The sequence below is a fragment of the Monodon monoceros genome, unplaced genomic scaffold (assembly GCF_005190385.1).
Source record: "Monodon monoceros isolate NGI ecotype Baffin Bay Population unplaced genomic scaffold, NGI_Narwhal_1 Super_Scaffold_18, whole genome shotgun sequence".
In the NCBI taxonomy this organism is placed as follows: domain Eukaryota; kingdom Metazoa; phylum Chordata; class Mammalia; order Artiodactyla; family Monodontidae; genus Monodon; species Monodon monoceros.
The window spans coordinates 139,701,658-139,728,610 of record NW_021703774.1 but is presented as its reverse complement, the minus strand read 5'-3'; the positions used below and the strand labels follow the sequence as shown (position 1 = coordinate 139,728,610).

General features: G+C 41.6%; 1 protein-coding gene across 9 annotated transcripts in view; it reads left to right on the top strand.

The window, feature by feature from the left end:
* The window catches only part of ELAVL4 (ELAV like RNA binding protein 4), a 154,735-nt gene that overhangs the window by 102,193 nt on the left and 25,589 nt on the right, over positions 1–26,953 (top strand). For all 9 annotated transcript variants that reach the window (XM_029228946.1, XM_029228948.1, XM_029228940.1 and 6 more), the window contains exons 2-3: positions 1,027–1,267; positions 25,605–25,708. In XM_029228946.1, coding sequence (XP_029084779.1) covers positions 1,027–1,267; positions 25,605–25,708 — 345 coding nt within the window. The remainder of the gene's footprint in view (positions 1–1,026; positions 1,268–25,604; positions 25,709–26,953) is intronic.

Here is a 26,953-nt window from a genome sequence, read left to right as displayed (position 1 = left end):
GACCTGGCTCCATGAGCTTAAACCCATTTTTCATGTGAAACCTTATTCTATCAGTATCTTCTTGGGACTTTCCTGAATGCCCCTATCCTTTAAGCAGGTTTAATTGCTCCTCTGTTACAGGCACATTGTCCTACTGTAGCCATGTGCCTTCTGTGTCCTCTGTGGACTGTAAGCCCCTTGTGGGCAGAGACTTATCTCTTTTATTTCCATGCATGCTGCCTCAAACGGTTCACACATTCGTGGAAATATTTGTTTTATTAACTGTTTAGATACAGTGAAAGTCCTTTTTAAGTAATGTGTGAGAGGACAGCCTGGGGCTGTGCTAGACTTAAAGTGGAGACCTAGAGAGAACTTTTCCTTCATGTTTTTAATTTTATTTGAGGTCCAGGAGAAATAGTAACAGAGGCACTGGGGAGAAAAATTATTAGATAACTTTGTAGCTCCCCAGCACGCCTTTATGAAATCTGAAGTTTGATCAGTATTAAGTATCAGTGAAAATCTAAACCCTTCCCATATGGAACAACCCCACTTAATTTAATGTCATTTTACTTTATGAGACAGTTAATAAACAGGTACTGTATTTAAACTTGTGAGCATAGCCCTCTATATTTAGCTTTTTCAGCTTTAATGGAACTATAATTTTAATCATGATTATTACTTTACATTTTAATTATAATTCGGTGTGGCTTAAGTATACATTTCTGAGAGTGATTGTGTAATGAAAACAGGAATTAGCTTTTCATTAACAAAATAATGGGAGAGTTCCCACTGCATTGTAGTCCATGCTCAAAATCTACGGGTGGGGCGGGGCGGGGCGGGGGGGGGGGGCTGGCCTAAAAATAACAAGGGGAGTTTAACATTTTGGTTAAAAACATGTTTCTAAATTGGCTGTGTTCACAACCCCATCTCTTTTGCTCCATCCTGCTTTATCTTGTTCTCTTTCTTTACAAAAAATAAAATAAAATCTTGAAAGAGACTCTGTGTCTTTGAGATATCAAAAGGCTTACTATTTTTATTTTTATTTAGATAATTAGCACCATGGAGCCTCAGGTGTCAAATGGCCCGACATCCAATACAAGCAATGGACCCTCCAGCAACAATAGAAACTGTCCTTCTCCCATGCAGACAGGGGCAGCCACAGATGACAGCAAAACCAACCTCATAGTCAACTATTTACCCCAGAATATGACCCAAGAGGAATTCAGGAGTCTCTTTGGGAGCATTGGTGAAATAGAATCCTGCAAACTCGTGAGAGACAAAATTACAGGTATGCTCTTCTTCGATATTCTAGGCTTGGGATTCACAGCTGCGTTGTTCCATTAGATGTGCAGATCTTAGCAGAAATGCATATGTGTGGTGATGCCTTTTGAGTGTCTGCAGCGTGTATCCTGCATTCAAGGTCAGCGTGGGTACACAGTCATAAACTCATATGCGTATGTATACTACATGAAACCATATTGCAAATTGGTAGGACTGGGAAGCAGATAAAGATTTTGGAGCCTCCTCAGGTTTGGTTTATGTGAAATAATCCTTTGGCTGTGTCCTCTTTTATTCTTAATCAGCCACCCCTACCCTTTGTTCTTTAGTTCTCAGTTCTGCCCTCTGCCCCCCCATACTAGTTTTTATCTATTTATCCCTTTCCTCTCAAACATTTGGTTTGCGTGTGTCCAATGTATTTCCATGTATCTGAAACTGTCTTTTAAAGGGGGCCATTGTGGTCACAACTGCCCATTGTCCCTGGGAGAAATAGGCCCCAAGGATAGCAGATGATTCTGGAATAAAACTGCCCTGTAGTAGGAGGGAGATGCTTGATGAAGGTATTTTATCTTATTTATTTGTTTGTTGTGAAGATACTCTCTGAGAAGTCAGAGACTTTTTACTTGAAACTGAAACAATACCCTATACTTCAGTACTTGAAAGTTTTAGGTTCTGATTTTTTTCTAACTGACAGCCATTTATTGAGGACTTAATGTTTGCCAGATACTGACGCTCTTATCCTTTGGGGCTGGGGATGAGGGTAGTTTCCTTGTAATCCTTCTGGAAGTGGGAATGTTTTCTTAGAAAAATACTGGACTACATAGTGACAGCAGTGAAGCTACTGCTCTCTGATGCTCCCGTCCTAAAATCATTCACACTCAGCTTTGAGTGTTTGTCATTTTGGGATGTTGACTTTTGTTTCCCTCTCTCTGGACAGTTTTAATTGAAGAGCAGCTGGCCTATATAAGAAAAAGGAAACTCTAAAATACAGAGATACATTATCTTGATTTTTAAATCAGAGAATCCAGTGTATTTATGTGCATGTAGCTATATATATTCTCCATTTCTTCTAATTCACTTGTTAATTTGTCCATTTATATTAAGTATTTTGCAAAATCATAAAACTAAAGTAACTGTTGAAAATATAAGTCACGTAACCCTCTAAACATAATTTCCTCTTCTGTAAAATTGGAAAAGAATACTTATCTCAAAGGGCTTATTGTGAGGATTAAATGAGAGACTGGATATATACTGCCTAGCACAATACCTATTGCATAGCAGTCTCTCAGTAATGGGGGAGCGTGTTATTATTATAGGTACAGTTAGTGTGTTTCAAGGAGAATGGCTAGAACAGAGAAATTTTATCAAGGTCTCCAAATGGGCCAGGGCTTTGGTGTTCTTATCCCAGGGCCCTGGATCATCCATCCTTTGACAGAACTGCCTATGCTCTCAGAAAGCCAATGTTTAGATTCCTGAAGAATCTTTATATAATAGGATGATAATTCAAACCAAATTAAAACCAGTTAACCATATGATTCTTCCTCCCACTCCTGTATAGAAAATGTATTTTTGGTGTAGCCTTACCTTCTAAATAGGGACTCTGCCAGCTATATTAGTGAATGTTATTAATTACCTTTTCAAAAGAGTTCCTTTAGAACTATAGTAAGATTTTTGAGAAGTACTGATTCGTGGTGTTGTTCCTTGTTTTCTAAAGACACATGTTTAAACAAGCAGATTCCTTTACTGAAAGAATGCTAATTTGGTAGTTCACTGAGTGTATTTGAATAAGAGTGACAGCTTCGAAGACAGCCTTTAATTTGGTATACAAAACCAAAATTGTCAACTTTGGTTTGTTTAGCACCCTCTCCAGCACAAGCAGAGACATACAGTAACATCTGAGCTTAAAGAAGAAGCTTAACGGGTTGAAAGCAGAAATACAATGCAGGCATAAATTTATAATTATGCATTTTTTTTAATTCAGGGGGGAAAAGAATTTTATTTGCAGAGAACTTATGGGAATGAGGCATGGAAATATAGAGAGACCAGAGATATTTGCCCTCCTTTGGCAGCAGTGTTTAATAAAAGTAGAACTTGTGGTTGTAAAGAGTGCTTATTAAATTCTTCATTTACACTACCTAATTAATTCTAGCATTTTAAATTAACAGTGAAACTGGTCCCTGCTGTACCATTCCATAGATGCAGCATATTTCCTCTATCCACACGTTGTTCAGGTTTAATTGGCTACGCTAAAAGTCAGAGAAGGAGGGAGAGATAGGGCTGTAGGGAGGTGGGGAAGGAGTGGGGATCGCTCTGATGGAAGACGCTCTGAGGCCTACATTTGGGGTTAAGTGATAACGCAGGCTGGGAGAGGTGAGGTTTCACACCAGCCAAGTTAAAAGGCTGCTGCTAGTGGTTCAGAAGTCAGGGTAAATGACATCATAGGTATTTTTGTTGCCCTGATTTTTAACATCCCCAGTCCCCCTTTTCCTCCAACACCTCCTACAGATCTCAATGCATCTTGATCCTGTGAAGTTTACAAGGAGTTCTAAATATCCAGTGGGAGGATTTGGGGGGTGGGAAGTGGCAAAGAGATAAGAATTCAAGATTAAGATTTTCCAGCCTAAACCACTCCCTAAGAGAATGTAATAGATTCCCTTAGAAGGTTCTGGCTTCTAAAATTGAGAGAGAGAGAGTAAGAGAGGGGGCGAGGTGGGGGGAGATAGGGAAAGAAGGAAGGGAGGGAGGGAGGGAGGAAGGAAGGAAGGAAGGAAGGGAGGGAGGGAGGGAGGGAGGGAGGGAGGGAAAGAGAAACTGTTAATGGTGTTGCCAGTAGGCTGGCTTCGCTCCTGGCTATGGGTTGTCAACGAATTCTCCCTTTGAATTTGGGCATGGACTTAAGTGTTGTGGTACTGAGGACATACTTGTTATTATTTATCAAGTACTTACTCTATGCCAGGTACTTGCTAGGCACTGAACATACCTTATTTCACTTAACATTAAAAACAGCCTCCATTTTCTTAGATGAAAACACGGAAGCTTAGTGAGGTTAAGTAACTTCCCCAGACAGCACAGCTATTAGCAGGTGGTAGAACCGGGATTCACCCCCAATTTCCAAAAGCGTGATCTTATGTGGAAGCATGTGCAGGGTGCCCCTGCCTGTGGTACCTGAAGATCCCTGCTAACCCTCAGCCCATAACCCAATGAAACACTGGGTTCCTCTGAGTAGCAGTTGCTGGCCGCACTCTGCATCTAATGTACCATGGCTTAAAACAATACTCCTGGGCTTCCCTGGTGGCGCAGTGGTTGAGAGTCCACCTGCCGATGCAGGGGACACGGGTTCGTGCCCCGGTCCGGGAAGATCCCACATACCGCGGAGCGGCTGGGCCCGTGAGCCATGGCCGCTGAGCCTGCGCGTCCATAGCCTGTGCTCCGCAACGGGAGAGGCCACAACAGTGAGAGGCCTGCCCACCGCAAAAAATCAAACAAACAAACAAACAATACTCCTGTGTATACCGGGAGGCAAAGATAACAATATTTATCATCCTCTGGGGATATAACTCCGTCTTCAGTGGAGACCCAAATTTATGGAAAGTGCCAGGTTTAAGATTCCCTCACAGTGCTTTTGGACATCTCTGTTAATATCTTCTCAGAGATACTAGATTTTCTTTTTCCAATTGGGAAAGGCTGCTTATCAGGATGATCTAGGCACCAGGGAGAGAAGACGTGTGTCCCAAGTCGCTTTTGTGTGCAGCTGTGAACACAAGGAGGCTCTGGAAGCTGTGTCCTTTATTTTTCTCCTCCATCCACCTGCAGCCTCTGCTGCTAGAGAGGAAGGAATGTGGCATGTGGCCCACAAGGATTTATGCAACTGAGGAACTCAGGCAAAGGACACCAAACCCCTGGTAAAAATTCTATTATTCCCGTGGACTGCAGATAATTGAATTTGTTTCTTTTTTTTTTTTTTTTTTTTGCCTTTTTGCTTTTCAAGCTTTGAGATTGCATTTCCGAATCCAGGTTCCTAGATGATCAGTATTTGAGAGGAGGAAACATATGGCTGAACCAGGATAGAGTTAGGTGGCTCAGGGTATGTCTTAAAGCCAGAACAGCTGGAATGCTAAACTGCATTTTTATAATTGTCCCTCTTGTTATCACTTCTCTCCAAAAGGAATAGAGAAAGCATGGGGGAAACTAACAAAGAAAAATCGCCAGAAATAAATCCGTGTACAACAACAAATAGTTTTGATCTGCCGGTCTAGATTGTGTGATTATTTGCATCATAGAGATAAAAAAAGGAATTATACTTTTACTTCATGTCACTCTCCATGTGCCCATACAATGCAGTTTTTAAGAGGAGTTTTCTATCCATTTCAGGCAAGTGAGAGCTCTGAAGCAGGGGTTTTGAGGACAGCATGGTCCAAACTGAACACTATCGATTATAAAACTGAATATATGGAATGACCACTATATGGAATAGATTATGTGGGCTGTGGATGTCTGAGAAAGGGTGAAGTCTGTGTTAGTTGGAGCTATTGGTCGGAGTGGGGCGGCGGTGGTTGAAAGATGGGGTTAGGATTTAGGTAGAGGGAAGAAAAGCAAAGGAATGGAGCTAAAATTCCAGTCTAAGAACAAAAGACTTTTTTATTCCTCTGTGCTTTGGACAAAGGAAGTAGAGCTGGGGCGTGCCTCTTCGGAAGCAGTAGTCTTATATGGAAGCAGCATTGCCAGGTGAAGCTAAGCATACAAAAACATCAAGACAGAGTTGCACCCCAACGGACAAAGACGACACTTCCTAAACCCCACCTCTAATCCATCGCTTCATTTCTTCCTTTATAACACATCTTTGGCTTAATTAATATTATCATTTAGTGGAAAGAGCAGAATAAGGCAAAAAAGATGCTTCGCTACTGGAGACATCAGGGTGAATTCTTTGCCACAGACTTTGTATGTAGAATCACACCTCTAATTAAAGGAACCATCTCAGTTTTGATTCAGTGACATTGGGTAACTTCTCTTCTTTCTCGGATTTGTGAAAGTGCTAATATTCCTGTATGTCCCTCTCAGGAGGTAAGATGTGGAGTGTGGACTACAGCAGTGGGGGGCTGGGCAGGGGGCTGTGTCTGTTAGAGCATCAAGGCCAAGAGGCATTACATGGGATACAGTCTCTTGGGTTAAAGAGGGGGAGGAGAGTGAGGGTTGTGGGTTACCTCATGTTACCTCATATACAAGGAACGACTAATAGGGACACTTTGAGAACTTAATTGTTTTGCTTCTAAGATAACTTTATAAACAATAAAAGGCGCTGAAAAAACTCCTAAAATATGAAAGTGCTTTGAATTCACTCCTGAAATGTGAATTCAGCCCTAAGGTAAGTTTTATTAGTATAATTTCTGACAGCACCCAGCAAAGATGAATAAAAATAATAGCAGCAGCTTTTGTATGTTTTTGTGTGCCTTCTGTGTGTTCTGGGCACTATATTAAAAGCTTTAAATATAGTTGCTCATTTAAATAGTAAATTGGGACTTCTTGGAGATTCATAATCATAGCCAATGTTTATTGAGTACTTACTATGTGCTAAGCATTGTGCTAAGATCAATAAATGGAGTTTCACGTAATCCACAAGACAGTCATTTTACAGTCAAAGAAACTTGGACTTAGGAGCAATTGAGTCATTTGCCCAAGGTGACTTATCTCCCAAGTAGGGGAGCTGGGACTTGAACTCTTGGCTGTCTGACTAATTGTGAGTTATCCCATTATAGTTTATCTCTGGCAGTTTCCCTGAAGATACCAAACTGGCATCTCCCCTATACAAACCAATTCAGCTTATATTGCCTAGGGAATGAAAACTTTTAGTACAGGGAAAATATAATTAGAATTCAAAATCTTTTGTTTTGGAAAATAGCATGCTATGCATTGAATTAAATAAATGCCAGTGCTTTTCCCCTTTTTTCCTTTTTTTTTAACATCTTTATTGGAGTATAATTGCTTTATAATGGTGTGTTAGTTTCTGCTGTATAACAAAGTGAATCAGCAATACGTATACATATATCCCCATATCTCCTCCCTCTTGAGCCTCCCTCCCACCCTCCCTATCCCACCCCTCTAGGTGATCACAAAGCACCGAGCTGATGTCCCTGTGCTATGCAGCTGCTTCCCACTAGCTATCTATTTTACATTTGGTAGTGTATATATGTCCACGCCACTCTCTCACTAATGCCAGTGTTTTTAAATTAAGCAGGTTGCTGCTTACCTGAACAAGGAAGCATAGACTTGGAGTGGTTTTTACCTTCAGATTCTCTCTTCACAAAATACCCCTCACTGTGTTCTCCTTTTCTTTATCTTGCAAGCACCGTATTGAAATGGATGCTGCCTTAAGTTTAAGCATACTTAAAACCCGGCCTCAATTATGCATATCCAAGAAAATCCCAAGATATTGATTAGCTAAATGAACTTTTCTACATGCATATCAGAGGGATATTCATTAACGAGGGGAAGAGTAGAGGAAATAGTAGCATTTATCAGCATATTTTGCTGCTGATTTTGAAAATGTACTTGGTACAGTACAATGTGCCTCTTGAATTCAGAGGAAAATCAGGCAGATTTGCATCTGTTATTTTATTTATCACCTCCCTGCAGTCATTTTGTACGTATTCCACAAAGAAGAATAAAAGAATTTTGAATTGTTGACTTGGGGAGGGGGTTGATTATTATTGGAGGTGAATGGAAAATTTTTAGGTATGGAGAAGATTTGGGAAACTAATGCAGTTACAGAACAGGAGAATAGGGGTCTGCTTTATTAAGGGGAACTTAGAGAATGTCAGAACGTTAAGTGCAGACAGTAAGCCATATAATCATTGTGCCTCTTACACACCCATCAAGGGCAATCAGAGACCTCCCATCCTTTCTAATTAGGACAGGTTGGCAATTGAGTGGAGCTGTGAGGTTTAGAGTTTGTGCAGGCACAATCTTTTCCTTTGGACACATTTCTTTCCCCAGGACGGCAATAGACAGGATTATAGACCAGGTATGGTTTCCTTTTGTCCCCTGGCTATCTTTCCCTTCATCTTCCCTTCCAAATCAGAGGGTTCTGCCCTGCTTCTGAACTCAGATAACCCATAGGAAAATATTCTCACATCCCAAGAGAGATGTCTCAGAGGATTTTTACCTAGGATGTGAATCAGGGCTGGGTATTTTAAGGATTTTCTATTTCTGCACTTTAGCTGACTGTTTGGTTCATAAGACCAATTCCTTGTTCACTAACCACCCCTCCTTCCCCCAACACATAAACACACCCGCCACACACACACACACACTCACTCACTTCCCCCTTCTCTGTAAAATGACCTGGTTGATTGAGACTAGGAACTAAGCAGGAAGGTAATGTCAAACTGAAATTTCCACACATTATCTAAAAATGTAATTCGTCAGCTTCAGGGTAGGAGGAAAGTGCTTTCCGAAATGTGTTAATGGGAAATTCATTTTTTTCTTGTCTTCTGTGAGCTGTGGTAGTGGTGATTTCTTTTTTCACTCTGCCTCCACCCTGCCCCCATTCCACATTTCCCTTACTGCTCTTAATTGATGAACTCTGTTATCTGTCTTTTATTCCTTGTTAGAACTAAAGATCTTTTTAAGTTGCCTTTTTGTTTTTTCTACGGCCCCAAAGTGAACTTTGATGGGAGAAGATATTTCTAGTTTGGAAAGAAGATAAAATTCAGATGGAGGCCATATATTTGTATAAGGCTTTGACATTTGTAAAATATTTTCAATCGGCCAATTATATTTATTTAGTGTCTGCTCCCTCAGGCCAAATAAATGTTATTTACTTTCCTTCTCTTCTCTTAAATTCTGTATCAGGTTCTGTGAGGAAGCTAAACACGGTAAGACATGGTTTGTGCCCACATGTTGCTGCTAGCAGGGCCAGTGAGTGGGGGAGGCCAGGACAAATCACAGGACCCTACAGAAGCCTGCAGGTCTGGGAGGGGCCGGGAGGGGCCGGGAGCCCGCTTATGATGCATAAAAGTGGTGCCACCTTGCTGTTTTGTGTGGGGGTGGGGGGGCGGGGGGGTTGTTTTGTTTTTCACCAAAGCCCAAACTCACCTTTCCTGACCCTAGCTGTTAATTTCACTGGAAAGATAGCACAAAAGGATTCATAACAGAACAATGAAGTTGGAGGTTTGCCTACTGTGTGTCAGCTAAAGTGCTAGGCACGCCGTAAATGTTATCTCATTGAAGCTTTGTACCAGTTATGCACGGTCAATGGTATTGTCCCCATTTTACAGATAAGAAAGCCAAGGCTTAGAGTCAGTTAGCTGGAGAGTGCAAAACCTATGGTCTTTCTATTCCCTTACCTGCCTCTGCTGAATGAAGAAGTAGAAAACATCAGCTATGGGTGTTCAAAGGATAAAAAGATCACTGTGGGCTGGGGTTCTCAGAGCAGGTGTCAAATAGGAGCAAGCCTTGAACTTGGTAGAGAGTACATTGTAGTCTGTGTACACAGACCAGTACACAGCTGAGCCAAGTTTCAGAGATATCTTCAAGGGATAATGAATAGAATAGTCAGGACTACTCTGTGGGGTAAAGTTAGTACCCCCTTTGTGTTTATGAAATAAGTTCAGAGAGTTTAAGTAATTTATCCAAGGCCATAGCTAATAAGTTCTGGAGCTATGATTTGAACCCAAGTCTGTCAGACTCCAAAGTGTGTTCCTTCTACTTCGCTAATAAATAACCTGACCTAACACAGGAGGTGGACAACTTTCAGACTTCCCATGGTGTCTGTGATTTGAGAATCATTGTTTTTCTTGCTGAGGTCAGGGCCATGTTCTCTGAGTGACTCTCTTTCCACCTACTTCAATTTCTTGCTGATTTATAAGTTGGTTTTCTGCTTGGCCCTTGTTTTGTAGTTGGATGTCTGGTGAAACAAGGCGCCATTTACACTAAGTGGATACAGCTAATTAGGGTAATTACCCTAACTCCTATGGCTGCTAATAGAATTTCTCATCACAAACGTCTTAAGTCAGATTAAATAGTTTTACTGGTAGTATGAGCATAAAATATATACTTAATAATCCCTGATATTTGCCTTTCATGTTTATTCTCAAAGATTTTTATATTCAGTACCTCCTCTGACCCTATTAAAGTAGCCAATATAGGCAATGTCTATACTTACTTTACAGATAAGGCCAGTGCACCCCAAAGAAGAAACATTTGGCTTCTTATTTTCCTTTCTTTTTCTTCCTCTCTTTTTTATTTTCTTGGCTTGTTTCCTGTCCTGCCTCCTTATTTATTTATATGCCATTTGATCCAAAAAGGATTTGAATTGGCTTATGAGATGGAAAAGAGCTAAAATTAAAATAGCCATAGATTTTTTAAAAAAACAAGGTAGAAGGGAAATGGGTGTAGAATGGTAAAAGGAGACCAGAGAGAAAATTTGTAAATTATATGTCACTAGGTGACTTGTCTGAGAAGTAACAGACCACCTGGCCCCCTAGTCTGTGTTTTCTTTATGTCAAGGAAATATGGATGGTGACAACCTTGATCCCCTTCTCAAATGGTAACCAGGATCTCAGCCCTTCTCCCCTTCCCACCACACTCACTAGAGCCTCTGATCGTGGAGCCCACTGCCAGCTCGACTACAGGATAGGATATGAAGCCTGAAATCACATACATAGAGTTTTCCTTTTTTCAAATTAAATCCACGTTGGATTGATCGACTTGTTTTTTATGGCCAGAGCAAGCAGCCACACAGAGAAGCTGCCTGAGTGGAGTCCCTGTTTTCATTAACATAGGGTGTAGACAGTGTGCCAAAGGAGGCGTCCTGAAGCGAGATTCTTTGCCTGCTGCCCTGGACTGAGGTATTGGTGGCTTCTGAGTCTCCGCAGTCTTCCCCCTTCCCCTCACTCCCAAGGTTGGGCACACAGGAACGTCAGTCCTCTGCTTCCATCTCCCTGGTGAGGGTTCCTACACTGAATCCTGGCAGGTTCCCCATTGTCCGGGACCCTGAGCTGGACAAGAAAGAGGAAAAAAATGAATGTCACTCTCACTTCCTGGCCCTGACCCTGGAAACTGCAACTAGTTCTCAGCTGCCTTTTCTCTTCCCAGTGCCCCTCACCAGTCAGTGGAGCCTTCCCAATGAGACAGGCCACCCTTTAAGTACAAAAGAAATGAGCACTTACCCGAGAGCTCTACACTCCCCAACATACACAAACATACACACACACACACCAACTTCTTGGTCAAAAATACCAGATGCAGTGCATTGGACTAACCAGAAGTGAGACAGATGTCAGTCAAAGTCCTACACCACAACCCCCTTCCTCCACACACACACACTTAATAGATGCAGGCATGGCCTTGCATAAGTCACTGTATTCCCCTGGACCTCCATTTTCTCAATATACAGTAAAAAGATAAATCCTTACCCTACCTTCTTTGGATAGTACTTGTGAGTTCAAACCAGGTGACAGATAAAGACACTTGTAAACTAAAACAACCTATAAATGTGAGGGACCCCTTCTATCCCATAACTCCTTCCCTCTTCTCTGTAAGTGTTCTACCACTGGGCCAACAAACAGACAAAGGGAGAGGAGTGGGAAAGTGGATTTCTGTCCTGGTTCAGTCCTCAGTATGTAATTCCAAGGACCAAGTAGGAGAAGGCAGGAGGATGGAATGGGAACTCAGATTTATTAAGTACTAGAAACCAGTCACTTTATGTGTGTTATCTCATTTAATCCTGACCTTGCCCCCAAGAGGTAGTGGTGACCCCATTCTTCAGATGAGGGAACCAAGGCTCATGGAGTTTAAAATGACTGACCTGAAGTCACACAGCTGGCAGGTGGCCAAGCTGTCTGCGTACCTGTGTCTCTCTGACCACATGCTGCTGCCAATTGGGATAGGAGTCCTTCACAGAGAGGGTTCCCTGCATTCTGCTGTTTCATCCTGAGTTGTGAACGTGGCTGTGTAGGATGTATCCCCGTAAGCCTCAGAAATAGCTACAGTAATAATGCACTTTACTAATGCAGTTTTAGTGGTTCTGGAAGATTATAAATTAAAGCCTTTAGTTCAATATTTGAAAATGTCAGGATGGTTTCTGAGATTGTTTTAAAAATCAGGCCACCTTTATGAGTGTCAACATGAAGAAATGGAAAGATCCACCAAGTTCTCGTTCTAGCGCTCGCTCTGGGGTTTGCAGTGGATCAAGCCGTTGGGTGCCTCAGGTTGTTGTGCATAAGATGGGGATAACACTGGCTCTTTCCACCTTACCGTGTGTTGTGACATCAGATGAGCTGCTAATGTGTCATTAAGTCATTAAAGTGCTATACCAATTCAGGATATTACTGTGGTCACCTGGAAGATAGGATATTGTAAGCAGGGGATTTCTGAGGGTAAAGTAAATACTAAAACTCCTGTGATAAGCTAGCTTTGCTTTCTAGTCTGCCTTCCAAATGTTTTGTTCAGTTATCTACGTACATCTCAACAAAAGCTGATTACCTCTCTCAGACATCAGTGTGTAACTGTTATTAATGCTCAAGCTGATCAAATTACAATGCCACAGATCCTACTTGCACTTTGATATTAGATTTTGGATTCCGGTCTATAATGAATGATTTTTCTCCATGCATTGGAAAAATTGGTTAGCAGAGTTCATAAGAAAGTTTAATTAGCAGGCTGTTTGTGAAAATAGCGGCTGTGAGTCATCGTTCAGAATGAACTAACATTTCTCAGGGTTGAATTTGTTCTTCTGTTCCTTGAGCAGCCACACAGGATCCTTGTGTTTGGGAAGCTGGTGTCTGCATGCTGCCCACTTGAACTGCATCGTGTAATAAACTAATGACAAAACCAGCAGATTTGAAAAGCCAGAGAGGAAGAGGAGGTGTAGGGTGTTTATATATTTGTGTATGTGTGTCTGTGTCTTCCAGGGGAATATCGTGGACCTACTATAATCCAGGATTGTGTGAGGCAGGAGGGCCTAGTGATTAAGAGCTAGCTGCTCTGTATGCATCCCAACCTCACCACTTACTAGCTGTATAGCAGGAAAATGTTTACTCTCTTTGTGCCCCGGTTTTCTCATTTGTAAGATAGGGCTATTGATAGGATTATTGTGAGCATCAGTATATGTAAAACACTCAGAACAGCACCTGACATATATAATTCTCACAGCAGTTCTGCAAGGTGTAGGTATTATTTGCTCTATTTAACAGGTGGGGAAACAGAACTCAGAAAGGTTAAGTAACTTGTCCCAGGTCACACAGCTTCTAAGTGGCAGGGAAAAGTTGAACCCATGTTTGTTTGACTTCAAAATCTCTATTTTTACCTACAGTACTGTACTGCCTCCCAGGGTTGTATGCCTAGTTAGTTAAATATAGATAGTGTTCATGTGTATGCCTGTATGTACGTACCTATAAGTGTGTGTTCCTGCTTGGGGTCCACATAGCCACACACAATTTTGTTTTGTTTTTCCTCTGGATCTTTGGTTCTCCTAGTGAAACACCTTGAGCTCGTCGCATGCTGACTACTGATACATAGTGAGCTAGAACCAGACTTATGCAATGTGTACTAACATGTGAATATATACACAGATGTCTGACCCCCTCCCCACTGTGCATTCCTGTCCTGTGTCTAGATTATCCCAGAAGCAAGTCTGTGTGATGTCTTCTGAGAAACAGAATCATGGACTATCACAGTGAAAAGAGACCTCAGGGGTATTCTCTGGCTTGGTCTCCTTGTTTTCTGCTGGTGCCTCTGGTATCTTAGGAACTATAGCTCAGAATCGGGGTCCACACCCACCCACCTTAGGGTAATTATATCTTGAGACAGTATTCAGTCCTGTTTGAAAGAGTAATGTTCATTTGGAAATCCCATCTGAAAGTCTTTCCCAAGGGTATTTAATAGGTAATATGTTTTTTAAAATAGGTTATGTGACTGCATGAGTTTGGGAAACTGAAGTAAACCAAGTTATAAAGGAGTTTCTTTTTATCACTACTTCTCTGAGTCTGTGCTAATGTGTGTTATAAATCTTAAAAAGAACGGTATATAATATGTAACATTACCCAAAGAAGCTTTTCTTCTCCAGCAGTTTGTGGACTGTACATTCTTAGCCAGGAGGGAGAAATGGAGCTCCATTAGGGATAAGTTTTCCGGGTAGAAAGAAAGAAGACAGTTTGAGCCAGTTACTACCTGATGACCTCATTTCTTTTGTTAAGAAAGAGGTGGGGTCATCTACTGCATGTGGATGGGCAAGTGGAGGCCTTGGTGTCCCAGGAAATTGTTACCGACTCCCAAAAGGGACACAAGATGATGCCATATGGGTCCATCCCTCTAGCACCAGCAAAGTCGCATCACATACTAGGCATTTTTGTTGAAAATTATTGAGTACTGGGTATGTTCTGGGAATTATTTAATTTATGGGTTCGTTTGGTCTCCTGACTGTCAGGGTGACGTTTCATTTTCCATCACCTGAAAGAGCTGAGCCATTAGAAGGTGTTTACATTTGGTGATTCTCACACAGATCTCAGGCACTCCTTCATTTTCACCTCTCCCAGGTATTTGACTCAGTGTAATGAAGCTGGTCACACCTGCTTGGTGCAGCCATTCCCCCAGAAGCCTTTAGCTTTTAAAAAAAATAACAAGAGAATATGGCTTCCCTCCTCCATTCTTACTCCACAGACCCACTTCTGTGTGAGTTCTTTTGTTCTTGGGTTTTGATTTCTTTATTTTGTCTTATTTCTTAACTGTAAGCTGAATGGTGAAGAAAAGGGAAAATATACTTTTGCTTCTTATTTCTTTTCTTTTTTTCATGCATCTGGGGAATTTCTTTCTTTTTCAACATTTGTTGGAGCCAAACTGAGCTTTCAGACCACAGTCATGAGCTTCCTGATGGTACTTCACTATCATTGAACTCCTTGATGGTAGGGACGGGAAGTTCCACACAGCCGTTAGTGGTTAAGTCCCAAGGCCAGAGAACCCCATGCCCTTAGTTCAGAGAAGACACTGGCAAAGGTTTTCAGACAAAATTCTTCTGCAACTCATATTTGACATCCTGACTTAGCTTTGCACAGACCAGTTATTCATCTCACCTCCTTCGCTGAGAGCCATGAATTTTCTTTTACTTCGAATAAAGGCAATTTTAATAGATTTATATTCAGTTAGTACTTATGAAACATCTCCCTTGTGCCAAGCCCTCTCACATAACTTATCTTAATTAATTTAAATCCCAATATGATATCAGGAGCCTCCACCTGCCCTTTATAAGAATAGTGTCTGATGGGAGTTTTAGAAGTAATTTTCTTTGTGCCTAAATACCGCAGTTCCTTTCACCCACAGACGTTTCACCCATAGACAATCTCATTTTGCCCAAAGGCTGAGTACAGTGTATATAATTAGTATTAACCTGATAACTTTTTCTGCCTCTTCTTCCTTTGTTGCTAAACCCTTCTCTGACACCAGCTGCAGTCCTGGAATCACCTGTTGGTTCACATCCATTCTAGGGGGAAGGTCTTGTCCGTCTGACATCGAGAACTCTGTTTCACGTGAGAGTAAGCCAACCAAGAGTTAAGAATTCTAGTTCATTTCTTTGGCTAGCTGGGAGTTTGCCAAATTCCTCCTCTTTTTGTTTTGACCCTTGTTAAAAATATTTAAATATGTGACTATTCTTTCCTGTCTGTAAGAGTATTCTGAACATAATTTAATTTAATGTTGCTTCTATTAAGAATCTCTTATTGCCCCAGGGTCATCAGTCTGAACATTTCTTTTTGTGTGATAAATGCTGAAGGTAAGCTAGTTGTCACTGAGGCTTCTATTTTCCCTGGTACTTTACCTAGAATACATTTTCCTTTTGGTTTTTTTTTTAACTAAGTCTAAGTACTTGATACTAGCTTTTTATCCTATGAATCGTCTTTCTTTCCTGAACAGGCAGAAGAAAAATAAGGTTCAGATTAGTTCAGTTTTTTCATTTATTGAGGCTTATTATTGAAGTGTATGTTTGAATATCTGTCACTTGGAGCAACTTACTTTATAGAACAAACCAAAAGAGTAAGTTTTTTAAAAAACACTCCTTTGAGAACTGATTGGTTGGCTTTCTTTATGAAATAGTGTAGCTTTGTAACTGGTCCTTCCTGCTTTCGGGACTCCTGGAAATCATCATATATACTCTGAATTTCCATGTACCTCACCCCAGTAACAGAGGTATTGTTTTACATCTACTTGAACAGTTTGGTTGATATCGTCTCTGAAATCAAGAAACTCTGTTGAAAGCCTGTATGAGCTTTAGAGTCAGAGGGACTTGTGTCTTGGGATCTGAGGCCTCTGGACATGTCTTCTCAATGGTAAATGGCAGTGACCATACCTAACTTGTAAGATTGTTTTAGGGAGCAGATGAGATGATACAAATTAAGCAGTCAGGTAGAATTTAAATGTTCTCACTGGAAAAAAAAAAAAAAGATAAATATGTGTTAATTAACTAGATGGGAGGAATCGTTTCACAAGGTGTTTATATACATATATATGTATAATCATACTGTACACTTTATTTTATTTTTTTAATTTTTATTTTATATTGGAGTATAGTTGATTCACAGTTACGAGTGTACAGCAAAGTGATTCAGTTATTCCCATACAAGTATCCATTCTTTTTCAAATTCTTTTCCCATTTAGGTTATTAGAGAATACTGAGCTGAGTTCCCTGTGCTATACACAGGGTCCTTGTTGGTTATCTGTTTTAAATATGGTAGTGTGTATGATCTTACAAGCTTATTTGTCAATTATACCTCAGTAAAGCTGGAAAAAAAGAAATAAAGCACTCAGTATACATAGTAAGCACTCAAAAAATGATAACTATATTTTTACTATTAATTTGATTATTGAATTCATACATTCATTCATTCAACATAGATTTACTGAAAGCCTACTATGTGCCAGACATTGGTTGTACCAAGATTAATAAGACCCATGTCCCTGCCCTAAGGAACTTAGGGTTCACTGAGAAATACATTTAGTTCGACAAGTTTATACTGAATGCCCACTATGGACCAAGTGCTTTGCTTGTTATCATCTTGATGCCGCATGATGAGCTCTCAACTGGGAAGTTTCATCTGCTTAGGAAGCCAGAATGTAGCCTCTGGAAATAACCAAGTACTGATTCAGTGTAATTTTAAATACTTTGGGAATTCAGAATAAAAAGGCTGGGTCCTGTTTTTTTTTAATAGTGTTTGTTGTTGGCAGAGAGCAGAGGCACTCAAAATTTCAGATGTCTAAATGATTCCTAAATCAGTGCCAGAGGTATGGGGAGATCTCACGTATACATCTGAGCACTCAACTTAGAATCGATATTGACAGTCCAGGTGGACATCAGCTGCACTGGCCTCCTGGAAGTAATAGCTATAAACTGAATAGCAGTCTTCTCTCCTCAAGGGATAGATGCTTAAGCTGTCCCCTCCTCCTGGAACGCCCTTCTCTGTCTATGGCCTGGCTACCTCCTATCAGTCTTTTCAAATTAGTCTCAACTCAGTTATATCCTCCAGAAAGCCCCCTCTCCTCCTCACTGTCACAACACTTAGCCACACTCTACTATAGTTGTTGATTCACAGTTCTGATTTTCTTACTAGACCATGAACTGCTTGCTTCTTCCTTGGTCCTCAGTTGCCAAATCTGTAGAAGAGACTCAAAGATGATTGATAGTTAAGTCCTTTCCAAGACTGTCATTCTATGACCTACCAGATCAAGTTTGACAGACACAACCAATGTGGAAGATGGGAATGGGATACTTTGGGGTATATATTGAAATTAAATGGAAAGAATGAAGACTTGGAGATAGTACTAGAAAACCCAGTCTCTCTCAAAGTCTCAGGCACACCGTGCTGTGTCAGGGCAGGTGTTTAACACACAAATCAGCACATATTCAAGAAACCAGGGCACAGCAGAAAGTGCACAGGCTCTGAAGTCAGATGGGTCTGGCTACTATTCTCTAGCCAAATAACCCTGGGTGTGTTATTTCTCCTTTTGAAGCCTCAGTTTCCCCTTCTGTAAAACAGGGATGGAAATGCCTGCTTCAGAGGTTGTAAAGATTTAAATCATAATATATGTAAAGTGCTTAGCCCACAGTAGGTGCTTAATAAATATTCTCTATTATTTTTATTTTCTCAGTTAGAAACCAGGATAAACTGTGAGCATGGGGTCTCAAATAAATATAATTTAGAACCTTTGTATCTTAGCATTAGAAGGTATCTTATGAATTGATCTTGTTAACTGCTGCAACATCTCCTGATAAAATGTAGATCTGTTTGCATAGTTCTAGTCAGGGGGCCCTTACCACCTCACAAGGCAGCCTGTATCCTTATAAAATCATTAGTGGAAAGTTCTTCCTCTTGTCAAGGCAAAAATCTACTCCCTCACTTTCTTCTATTGCCTGATTCTCATTCTCTCCCTTGGGGCACCACATAGCAAGCCTACCCCTGACTTCCCATGCAGCCTTTCAAGTATTGAGCACCCCTAGAATCTTCTCTCCTTCAAGGTTAAAGCCCACAGGTCTTTCAGATGTGTCTCATGGGATCTGGTTCCATACCTCTTACCACCATCCTCTGGGAACATAGCAGAGAACAAAAAATACTTGGTTTCCGCCATCAGTGAATTGATATTCTGATTGGGGGGTTAGGGAGTGAGACAAGTCACCTGAAGGCAGGAACAATTTCTTGGTTATTGGAGGCACACTCATAGTATCTAGCATGTCGTAGGTGTCAGTTATTTGTGGAATTAGTATGCCTATTGCATGCTATGTACTCCAATGTGCAAGAAAAGCATCAGAAACATTCTCTACCTTTGAGGAGGTTGGGCCTCATTCAGAAGATAGCATCCTCAGAGGCAACGGTGTAAGGCAGTATCCACTGGGGCATGGGAGACGAAAGAAAAGAAACCAGCATCTATTGAGCCTCTGTTATATACCAGGCACTCTACATGCATTATCACTTTCAGTACTCCTAACAACACCATGAAAAAAGTAATATTAAGTCCATTTTACAGATGAGATTACTCTAGCAAAAAGAGGCAAAGTAAGAATGCAAAATCTGCGGATGAAAAGAAATAGCGTATATTAAGAAATCCTGAGAGCTTTCCTGTCAGAGCTTCCCTTCCCTGTGACTATGAGTTAGATGCGTAGTTTTCTCAGAAATCAGGGTGTGGAGAGGTTCGTTCAACTTAGCCTCTGTCACAGAGCAATAAGCTGAAGCTGCATTTCTTACAAGTCCCCAGGGATGCCAGTGATGCTGGTACAGGCATCACACTTAGAGTAGCAAGACTTTAAACCATACTTAATTTGAGGGAATTGTGTGAACTACCAAAAGAAAATAAATCCTCTGATTAGTTGGCTCTACTAACACTTGAGTTTGCAGGAGAAAATCCAAGACTCAGACTGTCCAGCAAGTGTAAACACCCACAGAGGTGGGCTGGGAAGGAACAGAGCCATGGATGCTCTAGAATCTCAAAGCATCCCAGTCACTGTGAAGAAGGGGAAGAGTTCCCAACACAAGGGGTGTGCATCCCCTTGAGTTCTTGCCTGATGCCAGACATTGCTGTGCCTTTGCAGAGAGACCAAACCCTGTGGAGAAAAGGCATGAGCTGGGAAGTCCCACAGACCTGAGTTCATTCAAATCCTAGCCTGGAGGCCTACTTCCTGGTTGACTTGGGGCAGGTTATTTAACATTTCTTAGCCTCACTTTCCTTATCTTTACAATGGGCCTAATGGTACCCATTTCCACAGGATTAAATTAGGTAATTTTAGTAAGCCACTTAGCAGAGTGCCTGGCACAAAGTAGGCACCGAATAAATTGTAGCTTCTGTTCATCCTCATGTTAATATAGTTAGTCCTCACGGTGATCCTTTGATTGTGAAGATAAGGGATTATCCCTGTTTTTTCCAGATAAGGGAACAGGCTGGTGAAGCTTAAATGAATTAACCAAGGATATACATCAAGTACAGTTTTGGGCCACACATACATGAGTACATGCAGTAACAGCCTCAGAGCTCTCTGACCCTCTTTAGGGTGTGTTGAAGTAGATTTCAAGGCAGTGGACAACAGGGAATGTCATCTCAGGACTGGCAGGGAGGGAGTCCTAGGATTTGAAGGTGGCTGAGGTTAACCCAGCATGTGGATTACTGCCCTGCAGGTGATCTTGAGGTGACTGGGGATTTTATCATGTGCTTTGAGAACAGAATTTCAGCCTGAGCTAAGGGTTCCAACATCCACAAAAATTCCTTACTCAACTCAGAAGGTTTCATCAACAGCAGGTACCCATCTGGCTGCCCCCTTGGGGGCTTTGCAGATGAGGGGAGTAGCTGTTCGGTTTCTGGAGAATGATGGTTTTTGAAGAAAGAAAGAGCAATGTGTGCAGGTTGGCAGAGCAGAAATGCTGAGGCTCCTCCCGGTCAGCCCTGTGAGGGGACAGCTTCTCTGCTGCCGCCATCAGCCATAAGGATGTCATATTTAGGGTCCTGCTGTCATAACCCACAGGACCCCAAAGGCAAGGGAAAACAACTTCTCTCCAGAATGACTGGGAAATGAGGGGTTATAATCAGCTATGATGGTGACATTTCCTAGCATTTGAATACAATAAAAGTGCTTAACACAAACTATTGAAGGTAATTTACTTTTTTCTCAGGTGGTTCAAAACAACTTCAGAGATATTTCAGGGCCTCAGTATAGTTGTCAACAACACTTTAGTTCCAGTGGAGTAACTGTGGATATGGCAAAGGGGACTAGATTTGGAGTCAAAAGATCTATACCAAGGGGTGAGCAAACTATGGCCCGAAGGCCAAATTGAGCCCATTGCCTCTTTTTTTCTAAATAAAGTTTTATTGGTGCTCAGCCATGCTCATTAGTTTACAGATTGTACATGGCTGCCTTCACGCTACAATGGCAGTGTCATCATGACAGACTGGAGGACCCACCAATCCTAAACTATTTACTGTCTCACCCTAAACATAAAACAGTTTGCCAACCCCTGATCTAGACTCAGTTTCAGCTATTCAGGGATAGTAGAGCAAATCGCTCTTCTCTCAGAACTTCAGTTTCCACATCTATAAATGATGACTCTCTCTCCCACGGGGTTGTTGGGAGACTCAAATGTGACATAATGGGTGGAAAGGCACTTTGGAAACTCAGGATTTCTTTGGAAACGTGAGCCAGGATGGTTTTTATTTTTCACCTGATCTGTGCTGGAGGGGAACCCACCAGGACATTTTTTGTTTGTGTTTTCCAGTCCCTGATGTCAGCTTGTTGTCCTGTTCTCCCTTTTTCACAAATACGAAATGAATTCCCCAGGTGCCCCTCTCATCCTCTTCTCCCTCCAAACATAAACACATCCTGGTCATGTGCTTACAGCAATGGAGAATTAGTACAAGTGTATGTATCCATCTGTTCCCTTATCAAATATTTGTTGAGTACCTACCATGTTCAAGTATGCAGTCTTTATAAACTAGTTCTTGTAGGGAGAAGTGTTTGCTTTCTAAGGGGAGAAGTTAGGTATAGAAATTATTATAACAGAAGAGAAATATTGCCACATTATAGTACGAGGACACGTCGTGTCTTTGTGTGTGTATGTGCATATGTGCGCAGTTTAAAAAATAGAAATATTCAGGTGCAGATTTAAGAAAAGCTTGTTAAAAACAAGAATCTGTTTAATCCAAAATACACTGAAGCGCCTTAAAAATGTAGCCATTGTGTATAACAGTTTTCCCTTGGAAACTACATTCTAATTTTAAGTTTCTATCCCAAACTGCCAAGAATGCCTTTCTTGCCCATTCATGGTCACTGGGCCTCTTACCCAAGCCTGCTGGTCAGGACTGCTAAGGACTGGTCACAAGTAAGGGTTGTAGGTCACCTGGGCATCAAGGAGCAGGCACTCACTATAGTTTCTGAATATTGGAGGTAGTCTTCATTTTATAACATTGTATCTTGTCTTTAATGATTTTGTTTTTTCTTTATTGGTGATTCAGTAAACATAACTTCAATGATTTAATTTGTATGCTTGGCTTGCTATCAAAATAAGCTCATAAACTGGGAGCAAAATAAAGTTTGTTTTAATTTTCTGTTCTGAAATTACTGTTGCCATACCTGTGTGGTCAAATCTTGCTGCTGCTGATAAAGGGAGAGAATGAAGCTATTTGAGAAGAAGAAAGAAAAAAAAAAAAACCTTATCTATTTCTGGGATGCATATAGACACACTTAGTTCTAGGCTCCAGACTGGGTCCCCTGGGCCTTCCCAGCATGGTGGCTCTCTTGGTCCTCGTAGAAATAGTGTTGGTATTCTTTGTGAATAGGTTTCATTTGTATTTTTCTATGTTCTGTGTACAATTTAAATACAGAAATGCAAATCTAAAACCCATCACCAGTATATGGCCACCAAAATTAAAACATAAAATTCTTCCTCATTTTACTCTCCCTCACTACTAAAACAGTTTCTGAAAGAAATGAGGCTTGGGTTTTTATATTTTCTACCTAGGGATCTAATCCTCTCAAGAGTGTTTTAAAAGAATATGCTTAGCTCCACTGAGTATTTTTTATGAGACTTAGCTGTATTCCTTCCATGATGGCAAAGAAGCACGTAAAGAAGCCCGTTCATGAACCAGGCTAAGCACAGGTAGTTTTATTGTGCTGCCAGTTTATCTCGTATCTTTCAATTCACAGGCAAGCCTTTCCACCTCTCTCCTCCTCCTGTTCAGTGCAGTGTCCTGTTTTAGAGTTTGCAGTTCATTATTTGATATCAAGGAAATCCTCTGATCTTTTGTCCCTTTTCTTTCTGAAACGGTGTTCATCTACTTTTTAGTTTTCCCCAAAGCACCCTCATTCTTGACATTAAATGCAGTCTCTCTCTAAATGTAGAGCAGGTGAGCATAACACGGTTGTGCTGATTGCAGTCAGGCACTAAGGTGATGGTGGGTTTGGGACTACACAGGCAGGTGGGTAGATGTGGCGTATCTTGCTGGGCAGGAGTCTTTCCTTCACTTGACCTTCAGAACCTTCCTAGAAGCTGAGTGTGTTTTCCTTCCTCCTGAAGCAATGTCCTAAAATAAAGATAAAATATAGAATATAAAAATCGTAGCCACTATATATATTTAAGATTTCCGTAAATATATGAATAACTGGAAAGAAAGATAGTATATCAGGGAACATGCACCACTGGTAGGCATGATAAATTCTTCCACATATATTCCATCAGTACAATGAGTCATTGTTAAGTGGTTAAGTGCAGTTAAGTGGTGAGTGTTTTGTCTATATTTTTCATATTTCATTTTAATTTTATACAAATTAAATTTAGTTGGATAGATTGACTCTGACCTGTTTCCTAGAACTCATACATAAGGTTTGTCATTGAGATTATTACTTTAAAAGTGCCCTCTAAAGCCCCTCAATTTGGTGCATGACTGTTTAAAAGAAATAACTGTAAGACTTTTACAGCAATTTTTAAGGCTTCTCTTATATACAAGGTAAATAAGGACTGATAAATTTGCATGATGAAAATAGATTTAATTAGGCGAATTTAGCTAGGCTTGATGAGGTGAAGCTGAATTTAGGTTGAATGATATTTTTAAACCAATGAATTAGTCTCATGTATTTTTGGATTTGCAAAAAATTTTCTGAGAACATGTAGCAGGGTCTTGTATTCACACACACCTCTTTCTCTAACTGTTACTCTCCTGTGTGTGTGTGCACACGTGTGTGTGCACACATGCACTCGCCACTCATACACACACACCTCTCACACACCACACATAACCCAGTGAAATAGAAAGAGAAGGGCCCTGGTAGCTACAGCGTGCTCAACATTTTCTCCCCCTTCTTCAGTTACTAATTCTGGCTGGTGAAGGGCATATCTAGCGAAGTTTGCGCCTGTCTTTCCTGTTCTAACCCTGTTATTCCAAAACAGAAGGAATATCCTAATGTATTGTCATTTGGGGTTTTCCATTTTGGGGACAAAAACGCAACTGAGTTTCCTCATGATTCTCTTTACTTCCACCCTATAAAGGATAATAAAGTCATCCATCTTCTGATCCAGAACCCAACTTGTTTTCCCAGGTTCCCTCCTACGACCAACACAAACACAGACATTTACCAGCAAAACAGAAGCTGTTGGAAAGATTTTTTGGCTGCTGAAGTGGGCTCCTGTCACCAGGACATGGCAGACTTTTTGCTGTATTGTCTCCCAGCCCTGGTCTGAGTGTACTCCAAAGAGAGCTTTATGTAATCAGTCTTTCCTGACATGTGACGTCCTGTCATTTTCCTCCCCTTCGGCTCTGCTGCCGCCCACAAATCAATAGCATTGCCTGGGAAGTTCAAGCTGGCTTTGCAGCCACCCCAAGCTCTGTATTTCTTAAAGAGTATGTCAGAAAATGTAAAGTTTCCTAATGATATTTTTGGCTGATGACACATGGCAGAGCTGATGGACTATTTATAATCAGTGGCACGATCGCAAGCACATTATTTTTATTTCACTTAGTGGGGGAGCCCTGTCACTTGCTACCTCTCTTTTCAGACAAGTTGATGCCATCTTCACCTAAAGTAGCTAAATCCTCTTTGCAGAGTGTATTTGCACTCTGCAAAGTGTTAGGAGCTCCCCAGTTCTTTCCAGTAGAAGCCCCCCCATTTTTTATTGTTCTTAGGCTGGGGGAATGATGAGGGCAATGAATGATTTGTTGCAACTGCTTTAAATTCTGGCCATGCCTTCACTGTAAATGTCTCCAGTCTTTGCTGCTCAGATCTTGCTACAGTCCTCTGAGTGTAGGCATGGATAGCATGATTGAGGCAGCAGACACAGCTACTGCATCCAGCACTTGTCCCGATTTTACAGGACTGAGCATAGCAGAGCTGTCTTTTGTTGAGCAGCTACTATGTTCTAGGTAGGCATTGCATGCTCAATATCTCGTTAACCCTCTCAAACCTGTCTGTGGCAAGTGCTGTTATCTGCAGAGAAGAAACCTCTGGGGAAAACAGGAGATTAAGTGAATTCTCTTCAGAGTCACACAGCTGATAGGAAAAGCCCCAGGACTCCAGTTCAGAACTCTTCTAACAAACCACACCTGCTCTTTTCCACTACCCTGCCCTGCCTCTTCCCAATTAAGTGGACACTTGTGTGTATATGGTGTGGACGTGCATGGGCACTTACCTATTCCCAGCTGGGGCAGCTCCTGTGAGTTTAAAGGCTGACCAGAGTGAGAGATGGAAGAACTAGAAACTTCTCAACCTGGGAGCAAACCCTGGTATAAAAGGAACCATGTACTAGAGGGTTTTGACGCACTGCAATGGGAAGTGTTACCTTAATAAAGATAATGAGCTCTCTCTCTCTCTTTTTTAAAAAATGTTTCCACAGGACAGAGTTTAGGGTATGGATTCGTTAACTATATTGATCCAAAGGATGCAGAGAAAGCCATCAACACTTTAAATGGACTCAGACTCCAGACCAAAACCATAAAGGTAAGAGGTTACATGTTAGCTCCTTATTTGGGAGGCACTGGTTAAATTTCATTCCTTTGATCTAATAAATTCAGGCTATGAGGGAGCTGGCAGTGGCGTTCTTTATTTATTATTCAAAGGACACTTACCATCCACTGTACTAAGTGAGGGACACAGATCATTACAGAAGAAAGAGGTGAGGGTTGAGTAGAGGGAGGGGACCACAAGCTGTGGGACCTCCATTCCAGAGAGCAGGTAAGATGCCAGGGATGACTAACCCCATCAAGAATGCCTGTGTGGGCTTCCCTGGTGGCGCAGTGGTTGAGAGTCCGCCTGCCGATGCAGGGGACACGGGTTCGTGCCCCGGTCCAGGAAAATCCCACATGCCACGGAGCGGCTGGGCCCGTGAGCCGTGGCCGCTGAGCCTGTGTGTCCGGAGCCTGTGCTCCGCAACGGGAGAGGCCACAACAGTGAGAGGCCCGTGTACCGCAGGAAAAAAAAAAAGAATGCCTGTGAGCTCAAGCCTGCAAAGATGGTCAGAGCAGAGCCAAGGGAAGAAGCTGTTCCAGGCAGAGGGAACAACACATGCAAAGCTGTGAAAATGTATATAAACATTGTGAGTGGGGAACAACATATAGAACACACTATGGCCTAAGGTTGAGCAGGGAGATGATGAAAAGATGAGGATAGGAGGTAGGCAGGGGGCTCACATGTGAGGCCAAGCATCTTGGTTTTACCTAAAGGTGAAGAGGACCCTCCTAAACAAGACTTGAAAAGGAAAAATCAGTTTAAAAGAAATGCACTGGTGTAATAGGGTCAGGTACTATAACATCTGGGGAGGAATGAAAAAGTAAACATTCTAGCAATCCAAAAATAATCAGACTGGTAGATAATATCTCAGGAGGGGTTGTTTCAAGTCAGAAAAGAAAAACAGTCCCCCAGAGCCTGCTCCTCCAAATGGACATTTCTGTGGCTGGATAGTCACTCTCTCCGTTCAGACTTCACCTTGTGAGGATCCTTGAGGAGGTGGTGCTGTTTGCTTTCGGCCCCTGGCCCCTGACAGCCAGTGGTGGTCTCCTGGATGGAGCCTGCCTCTTCCTCAGCCTCCCTCTCCCTTCTTCCCCCACCTCCAGGCAGCATCCTGTTCGGGGGCAGCTGCCAGCCGATTAATGAGTCCCATCCTTCATAGCCTATTAAACCATGGGGAGGTGTGTCCTGGGCGCTCTTATCCTCACGACAGCAGATCTGACGCAAAGTAGGACAAAA